The sequence below is a fragment of the Rhamphochromis sp. 'chilingali' genome (assembly GCF_963969265.1).
Source record: "Rhamphochromis sp. 'chilingali' genome assembly, chromosome: 20".
Classification (NCBI taxonomy): Eukaryota; Metazoa; Chordata; class Actinopteri; order Cichliformes; family Cichlidae; genus Rhamphochromis; species Rhamphochromis sp. 'chilingali'.
The window spans coordinates 33,241,336-33,255,942 of record NC_137947.1 but is presented as its reverse complement, the minus strand read 5'-3'; the positions used below and the strand labels follow the sequence as shown (position 1 = coordinate 33,255,942).

The following is a 14,607-nucleotide window of genomic DNA, read 5'->3' as shown; positions in this document are numbered from 1 at the left end:
TATAGTCTGTTCTGAAGGGACACATGGTGTGTAAAGCCAGTCTACTGTACACACACACACTGAGTAAATCTGGTTTAAAAGGACACATGGTGTGTAAAGCCAGTTCACTGTACATATACTCACACATGCACTAAGTATAACCTTCTTAGAAAAGAACGTGTATTATAAGACTGTGACTGATACATCATTATAGTAAAATTGAATAAATTTGCTTAGGCTGCTGCCCCTGCGACCCGGCCTCGGATAAGCGGTTGAAGATGGATGGATGGATGAATAAATTAAAAAAAATAATAAAAAGACTATATTTTGGTTTTCTCTGATGAGCATTACAATCTGACATACAAGCTTACATAAAACACCACAGATCATATCTGTTGTGATCTACTAACAGGTGGTCAAAGTGTCATTAAAACAACTAGAAGCATAATAATAATAATAATAATAATAATAATAATAATAATGGATTGGATTCATATAGCGCTTTTCTAGGCACCCAAAGCGCTTTACAATTCCACTATTCATTCTCTCTCACATTCATACACTGGTGGAGGCAGCTACAGTTGTAGCCACAGCTGCCCTGGAGCAGACTGACAGAAGCGAGGCTGCCATATCGCGCCATCGGCCCCTCTGGCCAACACCAGTAGGCAAGTAGGGTAAAGTGTCTTGCCCAAGGACACAACGACCAGGACAGAGAGCCCAGGGATCGAACCAGTGACCATAACACAACAGTGCTTGCATCAACTAGAACAAACTATGTATTATAGAGTTTTTCATTGTCCTGAAGAAACTGGCACTGAGTGGCTGACCAATAAAAAAGCACCTTTGCACACCAGGGGTGAGTCGGGCTGACACCATGACTTATACATAAGACTTATATCAACACACAACACATTTGTTGAATTACTGAATTATATTTAATATAACCAACTCAATAATCAATTCCTTAAAAGGACAGCATTGTAACAATTATTGAAGGAAAATAAAAGTGAATCCTGGCATTAAAAGACTCAGGCTAACCACACATCAAAACAAAACACTGCCTGTGAGCACAGTGAAGTCAACTACATACTTTTTGAATGGAGAACACTAACCTTGAAATCAGGCCCAGAAAGGTAAAGGCTCAGACTGTCAAAAAGTGCATTTAGTGTTTAACATTTTATTTTATTTTTTTAAAGGCCAGTCCTCTGTTGCGCACAAAATCTCGAATGTTTTGAATAGATCTCGTCTCCAAGATAGGTTGTTCCTTTTCTTTGCACTTCAGACACTGCTGGTTGGTGACAGTGATACCGTTTTCAATAAAAGGCTTCATATGTTTCATCACCGCTCCTATCTCCTCCTCAGACCATGGTCTCTTCACACACCGCCTTGATGAAACACATAAACCTGTTCAATAAAACAAAACAAATTTGAAGTTTAAAAAGATCATGTGAGATGCACTTGTAGGTAGAGATGGTGTTCAAAACTGTGAAAACAAGCTGGTACTTGTCTAAACAAATTGTGTGTGATAATAAATAGACTGTAGACCTGATAAAATTTAAAGTTTGATTGTTTTCATTAACATGATAGTTCATCACACTGCTTGGTAAACACAAAATACATTCAGCTTCTTTTTATGTTATATAATGTCTAACCACATGATGTTGGTGTTAACTGCACATAGTGCCTAGTGATGGACATGGCATCTGATTTAGATCATACCTTTAGTAACTGAGTCAGGGACAGGAGGTGAACCAGAAGTCACACAGGCATCATTCCCCTGGTCATCTAAAAAATATTGCACAGTATAAATGTATGGGCTTAAAGAGGCTTTCTGCCTACCAATCAAACACCATGGGCACAGAGGGGACAGTGACAGCCAGTTCTATTATACTAACTATACACATGGCAATGGTGCTGAACTGGATGAAGTCAACAATACCTTGGGTAATAAGTTTACTGGGAAATGATGTAGATTTTGCACAGGCCAAATCTTGCTTGGCCAAAACTGATGAAGCATCAAAATACTAGTCATAAAGCATTAGTGTCACAATTAGGAATGGAACTACTAACAATTGACCATGTAAAAATGTACTGATGGTTAGTAATATTGTTCTATTCACAATCCCAGGTTATCGTAATCAGCATAGTAGTGTTAATAGTAAAGTCTGATTTCATTTTTAATGCAATGAAAAACAGAGATGCAAGTGGCATTAATGAAACAAGAGAGCATCTTTATCATACGTGATGTGCGCTGTTAAAATACGTTACTGCACATTTCACTGGATTTGTCTCTGAACAAGACTAACTCACAGATCCCAGCTCATTACATAAGATATGTTGGGCAAACTTTGAGTACAGCATTGAAAATGTACCTTGAGCTGCAGTCTCGGAGAAGTGAGGCAAATCAGAAGTCACAGAAGTTAATATTTCTTCATTGTCATTGATAGATTTTTCTAGCAAAAAATAAATAAATAAATAAATAATATATATATATATATATATATATATAATACATACATATATATATATATATATATAATACATACAGTGAGGAAAGTAAGTATTTGAACACCCTGCTATTTTGCGAGTTCTCCCACTTAGAAATCATGGAGGGCTCTGAAATTTTCATCATAGGTACATGTCCACTGTGAGAGACATAATCTAAAAGAAAATTCCGGAAATCACATTGTATGATTTTATAACAAGTTTTTTGTATATTTCTTTGTAAAATAAGTATTTGAACACTTGAGTCAAACTATATTAATATTGCCTTTGTTAACAATTACAGCGGCCCAACAGTTCCTGCAGTTCTTCACCAGGTTTGCACACATTGCAGAAGGTCTTTTGACCCACTCCTCCACACAGATCTTCTGTAGATCTGTCATGTTTTGGGCCAACACAGACTTTTAACTCCATCCACAGATTTTCTATTGGACTGAGGTCTGGAGACTAGTGAGGCCACTCCAGAACCTTGAAATGCCTCTTACGGAGCCACTCTTTGGTTTTCCTGGCTGAGTGCTTCAGGTCTTTGTCTTGTTGAAAGACCCAGCCAGAACCCATCTTCAATGCTCTGACTGAGGGAAGGACGTTTTGGCCCAAAATCTCACAATCCATGTCCCCGTTTATCTTCTCCTTAATACAGTGCAGTGGTCCTGTCCCCTGTGCAGAAAAACAGCCCAGAGCATGATGTTTCCACCCTCATGCTTCACTGTAGGATGGTATTATTGGGATGAGACTCATCCTTCTTCTTCCTCCAAACCCCAACAATGGAGTTTAGGCCAAAAAGTTTTATTTTGGTCTCATCTGACCACAGGACTTTCTCCCATGACTCTGGATCATCCAGATGGTCCCTGGCAAACTTCAGACGGGCCTGGACATGGGTTGGCTTAAGAAGGGGAACCTTCAGTGTAATGAATGATTTTAAACCATGACGTCTCAGTGTATTACTAATAGTAGCCTTGCCAACGGTGGTCCCAGCTCTCTTCAGGTCATTGACCAGCTCGTCCCGTGTAGTTCTGGGCTGATTCTTCACCTTTCTTAGCATCACTGACACCCCACGAGCTGAGATCTTACGTGGGGCTCCAGTCCGAGGAAGACATTAGCCTCTTCCATTCAGGGGCGCCTGCAGGAGTCTTGCAGAGGGTACGCACAGTCACCTGCACGCGCTCCATCGCGCACACGCACATGCGTGCACACGCACTGTCGCGCACCGAGCTGCTTGGCAGTGGCTCTGGAGCCCTTTCCAGCTTTGTGAAGGTCTAAAGTTTTGTCTCTTGTGTCGTTGGACAGCTCTTTGGTTTTACTCATGTTGCTGCAACACTTTTGACAGATTGTGGGGTGCACATGTGTCTTTATGAAAGCTAACGGCATCAAACAGGTGCTGCTAAATTAGAATCATGAGCAGAGTGTAGTTGGACTGTTTAAAAGCAGAATAACAGGTCTTTGAGGGTCAGAAATCTGCATGATAAGCAAGTGTTCAAATACTTATTTTAAGCAGTAATATACAAAAATATTTTAATAAAATCATACATTGTGATTTCCGGAATTTTCTTTTAGATTCTGTCTCTCACAGTGGACATGTACCAACGCTGAAAATTTCAGATCCCTCCATAATTTCTAAGTGGGAGAACTTGCAAAATAGCAAATACTTACTTTCCTCACTGTAAATGGTATTAACTACACAGCAAAGTACAAACAGAACTGCAATAACATTATCTAAAATATATATATAAAATGTAAATTTTAAATATTTTATCAATACAACTGCAAAGTCTATAACACAGAATACAATAATTTCAGTACCTCGCAATGTGGAAGCATCAGGGAGTTGCTGTGATCCAGTAGCCATCCCATCTATGTCATCTATAAAATTGAAAAAATGTTATTAGACCAACCATATTCACAAACACCAAGCCAATTTAACAACATATAAACCATGCATACCACCAATTTCATCCAGAGTTTTTCCTTGAATATCCTTCACACTTCCCTTCTCCATGGCCATGAGCAACTTGGAGATCTTAGCCAGCTGAATTGTTGATTGGGGCAGTCGATAGTATTCTCTATGGACCCTAATGTCATGGCCGAGGAAATCGGCCAGCTGGTCTAGTTCATTATCTTTCAAGTTCATGACTTGGCTTATCGTGGCAATCTGTTTGCGAAGGTTAGTTGATCTGAGGTTCTGAGGATGTTCAGCTCCGCAAGCATCTGCAAACTGACCAAACTGCCCTCTGTAGTGACCATCACTACAAGGAATGGCGAAAAGGTACATATTGTTTTCAGATACCCCGCACTCTTTCCTCTTACTAACGAGGAGTGACAGGTTATCGGTCATATCAGAAGTCAGGATCACAGCCACCTTTCGTCCTTTTTTCCCCTTCAGTTCCACTCTGGCAAACTGTTGGCAAAGCCTTTTCTCAACTTCTGTAAGCCCAGAGCTGATGTCATCGTTTAGTTTGGACATGTCACGATCTTCAAAATTTTTGACAGTCATACGTGCTACTTCACCTTCCCTCCTCCTATTGAACAAAATCACTTGACAAAGGATCACCTTTGCTAGTGCTGCATAAGTTCCTACTGTTGGGTTATCACCTAGTTTCTCCCTAGCCGATTCCACTTGCTGACCAAGATATAACTGCAGCTTCTGAACATCTCTGGTCAGTGGAAGGCTGTCGACCTTGTTGTATTTTGCCTCACTCAGGTTTGATAAGGCTGAATGGGAAACTAATTCAGACCACTTTGTTTCATGAAGTGTGTGAAACCTCCTGATTGAATCGATCGCCTCTTGATCCTCTTCCATGAGAGCACGACACATGATAATATCACTTATTTTTCTGAGAGAATGTCCAAGCTTCAGGGCCAAACTTGGGGCTTTGAATGTGCTGGTTTCAGTATCAAAACCTGAAACTCTCTTGACAGCATTAGTAAGAATAAAGAAGTTGGCTGGTTTTATTGCCTCTTCCATATTATGGATTCTTGTTGTGTGACGCAAAGTCACAAGTAATCTCCCAAGTTCCCTTACTTTCTGTCTTATATACTCATGCTTTGATCTGTCACTTCCATGCTTATTAAAAAGAGACTGAGCCAACTGCATAATATAATGATCATTCCTTATTGCACTAGACACATCATCCTTGTGCATCTTGCCCAGTACTGAGTAGAGTTCACTTGAAATTGGCTGAGACATTGTGGATTGAGTAGATGCTATACCAAAGACTCTATCTTTCAGCTTCTCTTCAGCATTATTCTCTGGTCTTAAAGCACATCTTTTCATATGCCGAGAAACTTCTTTTCTGGATATCATACCCTTACAGTATAAGCAGTACTCGTATGTCTCAGCGCTGCTGCTGCTCTTTTTTGAGATCCTTTTCACTTTAAGACAACCTGATCCTGTGGTTTTAACAGCAGAGTTGTGCTTGAAGTTACCAAGGTTTCGTAACCTTTCAAGATTAACTTTTCTGTCCTTTGATGATTTGGGTAACTGAAGCACCTGGGCGACTTCAGCATTTTCATTTTCATGCGTCTCCAGATGACGTGCAAATTTTGTTTGAGGTTTTCCACATACAAAACAAAAATTGACTGTGCTTTTGATTAATTTTGTTGACTTGGTTGGGGATTCATTTTGGCACAGCATATCCACAGTACTCTTTTCGCTACATGCATCTTTTGTTTTCTGCTGGCATGACTCTGAGCTGTCTGGTTCTTGGTCGGGATGAAGATCATCAGTAGTTTCAAGATCATTCAAAATGTGCTCAAAGTTGTTCTTAACATCCATGGTCTGTTCTTTTTCAGCAAAAGTAACGCATAAATCAGGCATGCTAGCAGCATGGGAGTTTTTTGATGGTCCAGGTAACTCAATAGACAACTCTGTTCCTGAGCTTTCTGAATCTGATGCAGAATTTGGGATGTATTCTTCATCAGATGAGACATCACCCTGTTCGTAAATACAGCATAGATTAAATAATAGAAATAAACATGGGAAGGATAAATGCTAAATTGTTCACGTCACAGAGCTCGGGACGTAAACCAAAGTCTCTAGAGGTCTTAAAAGTACTAAGAAATACCTCCTGATTTAAAGAAGAAAATGTGCAGTAGATATGTATTTTGTGCAAGTATTTTGATTCTGCTTGATCAATTTGCAATCTGTGATCGATTCAGTACTTTTTTGATATTTGTCCCATTTCTAATATTCAATTTATATTTTTTGAACAATGACATTAACAAAAAAACAAACACAAAACAAAAAAACTAAGACACTAGCCCTAACCTGGTCCCAGAGCCCCTCCCACAATGACCCCCACAGATCAAAATTTGTAAAACCTTTGAGACTAGATTGTAAAAAAAACAAAACAATTTCATACAAAGGATTATAATAAAATCTAAGTAATATTTTTACAATGTGTTTATTTATTTCTGGCCTCTCTCACATAACTTCTACACTCTATCCAGTCCAAAATCTATCTGCTTTCAATTCTCTATCTGAGACAACACTTACAAAACTGATTATCCTTATAATTTTGTGATGAAAGAAAAAGGAAGAGCAAGCAACATGTGGCAATCTTCACGAACTGCATCTACGTCAATATTAACTATATTATAATGAAGCCTGCTTAAATTCAACCTGGGAGACACACCTGCACATCGTCTCCATCATCATCATCTCAACTCCCTTCAGCTGCTCACTACGTCACAGCCAATCCGGAGCTCCCTCGCACCTACGCCTCCATTCAGCATCCGGGCATTTAAGCTCTTTCACCCATAGCTCGGCCTCGCAGCGTTTTCGCATCCCTCCACCACCCCTGCACCCCCATGCTTGCCCCCTGCCTCCATACCACCACCAGTGTCCAGACCCCGGGGGAAGACCTCCTACTTCAATCAGCAATGCTTTTATCAACAGTTTTCCCGCCGGGGTCTGACCGCCAAATATTTAATGTTCAATAAAGCATGTCTAATTCTTTCTCCATATCTGAGTCTTTCCAGGTTGAATTTCACTGTACACTTACGTCGGACATATCCCAGTCTTCTGAAGATGTCTGGAGGCAGATCTTATGCCACACACAACGGCATTCTACAAATACAAAGAAACCACAGCATTAGACAACAACCGATGATTCATTAAGTTATAATTTAAAAAGTAGCGATCCCACACGTCACAAATTATATTCACTAAGACCACTAAATATAAACAAGCATAAAGTAAATTTAAAACCAACGCATAATTCAGAATAAAAAGCAGATATATATATATTATCTTAAATTGACCTGACCAAACTACTCATTATGGGCCACATAGGCCATGTTTCAGAATGCATTCTTGGCTCAAAGACTTCTGGCAGAATGATCTAGTGAGAAACAGAAAAGCTAAAATGTTTATCCTACATTAATTAATAAGGATTGAGATGAAAAGGACTTCTACTAAAAAGTCATTGAAAACGTGTAGAGACACCATCAAGCATTTGTATTGCAAATTGCCTGATTGATCTATTGGAATAGGTCTGGATTAATCAGACCCAGTACCTTATTGGGCTTCCTATATTGACATTGTAAGAAGTTTGCAAGTTTGATGCAATGTTTACTCAACGGGTTTATTATCATTAAAACATCATCTTCCAAGTTTGTGTGTATATGTGTAATTACAGAATGACAAACAGACTTGAGGGCAGTTTACTTCATACATGTTGATACTCTCTTAAATATAATTAAACATTTGTGCATTTTGCTTTATCTTTATATAACAGATCAAATCAGGAACTGTGGTTTTTGCATTGTAACATCACAAATAAGCTAAATCAGCATTGTCAGTACGCATGCACGGCGCGGCCGGGTCAGAGTACACCACTACCCACGATGTAAAGGCTGAATTATATTTCTCTGTCAGATATAGGCTTGGTTCTTTTAATACATCCATGGATATAGGCCTACGGGGAAGTGCTGTGCCAGGGTTGCCAGACGTCAGTGGCCAAACCCCGCACGAGCGTCTCCGGGCACCACAGAGGCTGATGGCTCCGGATATGAGGCTTTGAAAGTGAAAGTTTATTTGCAGCTGTCGATTCATTGTACCAACCTTCTCTCAGCTCTAAGGGATCTGGAATTGTCATCTGACAACTGTCAGTCTCGATCTCGAGCAGAGACTTATATCCAAGGTAGCATAGCCTCCCGCTCCTGCTGTTTTGTTAAAACTATAGGGGCTTTTTGTAGTGAAAACGCCCAAGCGAGGGCCACGAATTCTTTCTTTCTCTTCCCAGCAGCACTGTATCCCCGTTTCGTACCAAATTCTTTTAAAACATTGACGTTAGGACGCTCAAAATATTCAATATCGCTATCACACGCGGCCGTGTTTACTGTTTACAATGCATGCTGGGTAGTCGTGACCCTTGACCCGGACCGGCATGCCTTGCGCGCGGTGAGATGCTTATTTAGCTTATATGAGCTTGATGTTGAAAGAGTGAAACAAAGATTTAAAGTTGTAAAGTTCAACAGTCTAATCAACAAAGAGTAAGAGGGCAACATACATTATTACAGTATGCTCTCTGTTCTCTGCCACACTAAGCAGACAAACTCAAATGCATGATATGTGATAGTATCTGCCATTACACTGTGTATCATTGCAATGGTTTGAATTGATAAAACTTTGAAGTGATTTTTTTTATTCTTTACATATGAAAATGTAGACCTGACTCATGGTAACTTAGGGTATAGTGAAAAAATGCATTAATTAACACAAGATAAATAATACACTTACGCTTGCATCTTAGACCGTGCCATCTGATAGCTGTCAAAGGTGAATGGCATATCCCGCATTTGTCAAGTTTCACCGATTCAAATACCAGCCTATGAATTGTACACTGGAAAAAATTAAAAACATGAAATGAAACATAAAACATTGTTACCCAAATATTTTATGATCTTTACAAACCACACTATTTACCAAACTACACATTGATACAATCTTTAGTAAACAGATGAATCCATGCTAACCTCATGATCAGAGCTGTCTGCTGTAGGTCTAGATGACTGACACTCTGCTCTTAATTCTCTGTCTGTAGAAGAGAACACAAGACATGGAGGCATAGTGCTTTGCAAGACCCCAGGGTTTAACAGGTAGTGCTTACTCAAGCAGGGACTCACCTGTGAATGAGTCTGTAGAGATCACATGGTGCTCCACGTCATGGGCAATAGGCTCTGCAACACACTGTTGACCAGAAGGGATGCTTGCGATCTTTAGCTGGGTATGAAAAGTAGAACAAATATTGTAAACATCTGGCAGCTACAGTGGAAATGTATTTAATCCACTACGAGTGGTCTTTTCTAACCAGTGTCCCCTCAACCCGTGTGTTTTTCTGAGTATGCCAAACACTGGAGATGAAACAGTGAAAGACTCAGTTCAAGCTCAGATGTCAGGACAGTGTTCTCACATACCTTGAGTTTGTCTGTGTCAGACACACACACATAGTTAAGCATTTTCTGTTTCACCTTCAGTTAAATACAGTTCTAACTCTCACCCTAACTGCAAGGAAACAGAGTGATTAACCCTTACCTAGTTAAGTGAAGCCAAAGTAAGACAATACTAAGAAGCTAAAGTGACTGTGAGTAAAAGGTGCATGTATATGTCTGACACAGAAAAACCCAAGGTTTTCAAGGACACTGTCCATCAGCCTCATAATGACATCTGAGCTCAAACTGATGCTTTCACTGTTTCACCTCCAGTGTGTGGCCACTCAGTAAAACACACTTGTTAAGGGGACGCTGTGGTTAGAAAAGACCTCCTGTTCTAAATAGAGGACATTTCCACCACCGCTGCCAGATGTTTGCTAAAATACTCAATATGGAGTTTCATGTAAACACCATAACACTTCTAACCATTGGTCAATTTTAAAACAAAGGTCAATTTCAACTCACCTCACAAGCAGAGTCGTTAGGCACAGCTCTGGATGATTGTGGCACCTCTTTCGATTTGCTCTCTGTACAAGGGAACACAAGGAGATTCAGTGCTTGACTTTCGTTAAGTCAAAAAAACACATCTACGCATAACGCAATCAATTCACATCCCTGACTGTTACAATTCTACTCTCAAAATATCCATCAAGACACTATAGAATCATCAGAAATGTCCCAATACTGGCACATTTTTCATGCAGCAAACCTTCAGGCATGTCATGCATTGCCAGAAGTTAACAACATTTACTCAAAACTGACCACTGGTAAGTTCTTCTGAGAACGCTTGGGGTGACAACTCCTGATACTGGACACCAACTTCACCAATTAACTCTTTCAGAGAAGAAGTGCCACGCTGACCTCCAACAGAATGCACCTAAAAAGATGCAAAGATGAACAAGCATCAATGGTACAGTGTCCATCTGATCAAGAGGGACACTCTCAGTCAAACCTTAAAACACCCAAATGATGTTGAGAGGGAAATGCAATGTTAAATGATGACTACCTGTACTTACAATGGTTTAAAGACTGTACATGCAGTATAATTGTAATCAATTGATAAACATGATCTTTACAAACCACACTATTTACCAAACTACACATTGATACAATCTTTAGTAAACAGATGAATCCATGCTAACCTCATGCTCAGAGCTGTCTGCTGTAGGTCTAGATGACTGACACTCTGCTCTTAATTCTCTGTCTGTAGAAGAGAACACAAGACATGGAGGCATAGTGCTTTGCAAGACCCCAGGGTTTAACAGGTAGTGCTTACCAGTGTTGGGGAGTAACGGAATACATGTACCGCCGTTACGTATTTAAAATACAAAATATGAGTAACTGTATTCCGTTACAGTTACCGTTTAAAAAGGTGGTATTCAGAATACAGTTACTTTGTTGAAATAAATGGATTACAGTGCGGTACTTTCCTGTTTCATTTTGTCGCGGGTCAGGACTGTTTGGTTTTGTTTGACAGCTACGTGCTGTTGTTCCAGGCGGCAGCGTTACGGTTGCCATGGTTACAGGGCGATGCTCTCTCTCTCTCTCTGCGACTGTGTGTTTCCTGGGTGAGAGAGCGCCTTTTCGTTGTTGTTGTGCTAAGCTAACAGGCAGAATGCTACAAGCATAGCTCTAAAGAATGTAGCATCATGGGCAGTGTAGTCCGTGCTGCAGGGAGAATGGACTGCCATACACGTTATGGGTCTGTGAGCGCGAGGAGGGAGAAAAAGGGGAGTGGAAAGGTACGAGTTGTCATCGAGGAAAAACGGGAGCTGGAAGCATGTAAATATAATAATAACCACTGCAGCCAAGAAGAGAGCCTGACGAGCCCAGTTGTAAGTAAGCTATTAAGACTCGACTGTACACCGTGTTCCTGTTTTCCTCCCAAAACAATAAGTTCTGTTGGAGCAGCCTTTCAACGCCTCTCTCTGTCTCTCGCAAGAAAAGTTGACCCACACAACAAAGTAAAGCTATTTTTCAGCTACGAGCCGACAGGGACCCCGCCGTATTAGTCAGAGGTCCCTTTACTACAGTTCGGAGTCGCGGACCTTCAGTAATAGTAATAAATCACACAGCAACAAATTCACGTTGTTGTAAAAAGCATGATAATATATTAAGTAATCCAAAGTATTCAGAATACGTTACCGTCATTGAGTAACGTAACGGAATACGTTACAGAATACATTTTGGGGCATGTATTCTGTATTCTGTAATGGAATACATTTTAAAAGTAACCTTCTCAACACTGGTGCTTACTCAAGCAGGGACTCACCTGTGAATGAGTCTGTAGAGATCACATGGTGCTCCACGTCATGGGCAATAGGCTCTGCAACACACTGTTGACCAGAAGGGATGCTTGCGATCTTTAGCTGGGTATGAAAAGTAGAACAAATATTGTAAACATCTGGCAGCTACAGTGGAAATGTATTTAATCCACTACGAGTGGTCTTTTCTAACCAGTGTCCCCTCAACCCGTGTGTTTTTCTGAGTATGCCAAACACTGGAGATGAAACAGTGAAAGACTCAGTTCAAGCTCAGATGTCAGGACAGTGTTCTCACATACCTTGAGTTTGTCTGTGTCAGACACACACACATAGTTAAGCATTTTCTGTTTCACCTTCAGTTAAATACAGTTCTAACTCTCACCCTAACTGCAAGGAAACAGAGTGATTAACCCTTACCTAGTTAAGTGAAGCCAAAGTAAGACAATACTAAGAAGCTAAAGTGACTGTGAGTAAAAGGTGCATGTATATGTCTGACACAGAAAAACCCAAGGTTTTCAAGGACACTGTCCATCAGCCTCATAATGACATCTGAGCTCAAACTGATGCTTTCACTGTTTCACCTCCAGTGTGTGGCCACACTTGTTAAGGGGACACAAAACAGATAAGCTTGCAATCATCACTTGGGAAAGTCATACAAATTCAAGATTTAGTTAAACCAGATTGAATACCACCAAGAGGACATTTAAATATCGTGACTAGGGCTGAAACAACTAATCGATTATTGAAATAATCGTTAGTTGCAGCCCTAATTGTGACATCTAGATATGTATGTTTTAAACAACAATTCATAGGGGGAAAAATTTTTTTAAATGACCCACCTTTTTCCGCCAGGGCCATTCTTTCCCACCATAGTCATAAGTAATTTCACTTCCTGCCACAATTTCCTTCAGTGCAAAAAGGCAGAGATGTGGCTTCCCTTCTGCTTCAATCAACTTCATTCTGCAATTTGGTGTCCTGTGTTCATCGTTTACTAGTCGCCCAAATGACCCATCTTCAAGTGCTCCATCAATACTGCAAATTTGGAAACATACATCAAACAAACATTTATAGTGACATGCCTATGAACTATACTATAATTTTTAAGCACCAACACAAACACAACATCCAATACAAGTTTAGTTGTTAAATGCATAGTTTATAACTGCGTCCATCAGTCAAGGACGCATTGCTTTCTGACTGAGATAAGTGTTTGCGCTTCTACTTGTGCTTAGAGCTTAAACGTGGTTTTGTTGTACTGTTGCGCTGACCTAGTAGGTGTGGCTGTTACTCTTCTCTTCTCTTCTCTTCCTCCTCTTGCCCACTACCTGCTCTGTGCTGCTGCTTGCGCGTGGCCACTGATTAGACCTTGTGCAATCTACAGCTAAGCGCAGCCTGGTGTGCACTGCTCTGCCAGGTGAGTTGAATTAGAGCAATCAAGGGCGGGCGTGCCTAGTAGACCTTAAAATGCATGCAGCAGTCATTTGACCCAAGTGTGACATACTGAGAGGACAGCAAACCAAGCACAATCCACTTTCCACTGTGAGGAAGACTTTGAGTTAGACGGGCTATCGGTAAGCTCGGACTCATATTTGCTGCTTATATGTTTGGGAACTATGGAAGCTCAATTGTGGAAATGTATTTATGCTTTGGGAAATAGTTACTGCATTTAAGTTTAAAAAATTATATTGATATTAAAATGTTTAAGTTTGAAAAGATTGTTTATGTAGATAGTGTTTCCCACACTTATGTTAATTAATACTAAAAGTAATTACCCCAAATCCTTGGTTAAATCTTAAAACTAGTGTAAATATGTTTGGTTTAATTTAAGGAAAATAATTCTTTGTAAAAGAAAATCCTTGGTTAAAGTCTTTATTAAAATATTTGTAAACTCTAAAATGTATACTTTAAAAATTTAATTGTTACAGAAAGTGTAAAAAATGCAAGGTAGACCACAGTTTATTTCATCTTCGTTGTTTGAAATTACTCACCTCTGATTCAAAAACTAATGAATGTGAAACTAAAACTAGGATAAATGATAGTTTAAACAAAAGTGGCTTTACTGAAGTGTATATTTTTGTTATTTCATTTCTGTATAATGCATTTAATTTATCTGAATGATTAATGAAATGTTCTTTATTTTTTGTGTTGAAAGGTTTTTCACCGATCCATCAAGCCATCCATCTACCTACCTCACAGGCAGAGAACACTTGACATGTACTATTTTGGCATTGTACATATTATACAGTAGTTTTGGACACAGTATAACAGTGCACGGGTCTCCGTGTCCACATGTGCCAAATGCGCACAGACACAGGGGCGCTCATTCAGCCCTGGCCATTTGAATTTTCTCTTATTATTTTCTCTATCTCTATATTATGTTTTAAATCTTCACAGCAGCGTGAGAACCTTGTCTTAGCTGTAAAATGTAGGC

General features: G+C 39.8%; 1 protein-coding gene across 2 annotated transcripts; it reads right to left on the bottom strand.

The window, feature by feature from the left end:
- Window positions 1-1,152: 1,152 nt before the first annotated feature.
- On the bottom strand, window positions 1,153-10,791 carry LOC308388545 (uncharacterized protein). 2 transcript variants are annotated; one of them, XM_080869316.1, is made up of 5 exons: window positions 4,423-4,982; window positions 4,282-4,341; window positions 2,352-2,432; window positions 1,699-1,764; window positions 1,153-1,383 (listed from the first exon to the last, which is right to left on the bottom strand). In XM_080869316.1, the coding sequence occupies exons 1-5, from the start codon at window positions 4,970-4,972 to the stop codon at window positions 1,157-1,159; spliced, it is 984 nt and encodes a 327-aa protein (XP_080725442.1). In that variant the 5' UTR covers window positions 4,973-4,982; the 3' UTR covers window positions 1,153-1,156. The 2 variants fall into 2 exon arrangements, 1 of the variants encoding a protein (XP_080725442.1); XR_013970127.1 differs by lacking the exons at window positions 2,352-2,432; window positions 4,282-4,341; window positions 4,423-4,982 and adding exons at window positions 10,378-10,439; window positions 10,675-10,791.
- Between the last annotated feature and the right edge of the window lie 3,816 nt (window positions 10,792-14,607).

Bases quoted from the DNA above. Each gene is read 5' to 3' on its own strand.
- LOC308388545 (XM_080869316.1), bottom strand. From the start codon at position 4,972: ATGACTGTCAAAAATTTTGAAGATCGTGACATGTCCAAACTAAACGAT. The intron at 2,433-4,281 runs GTACTGAAATTA...ATTTTTTGCTAG, and splicing joins TGATGCTTCCACATTGCGAG to AAAAATCTATCAATGACAAT. The intron at 1,765-2,351 runs GTACATTTTCAA...AATATTTTTTAG, and splicing joins CTCCGAGACTGCAGCTCAAG to ATGACCAGGGGAATGATGCC.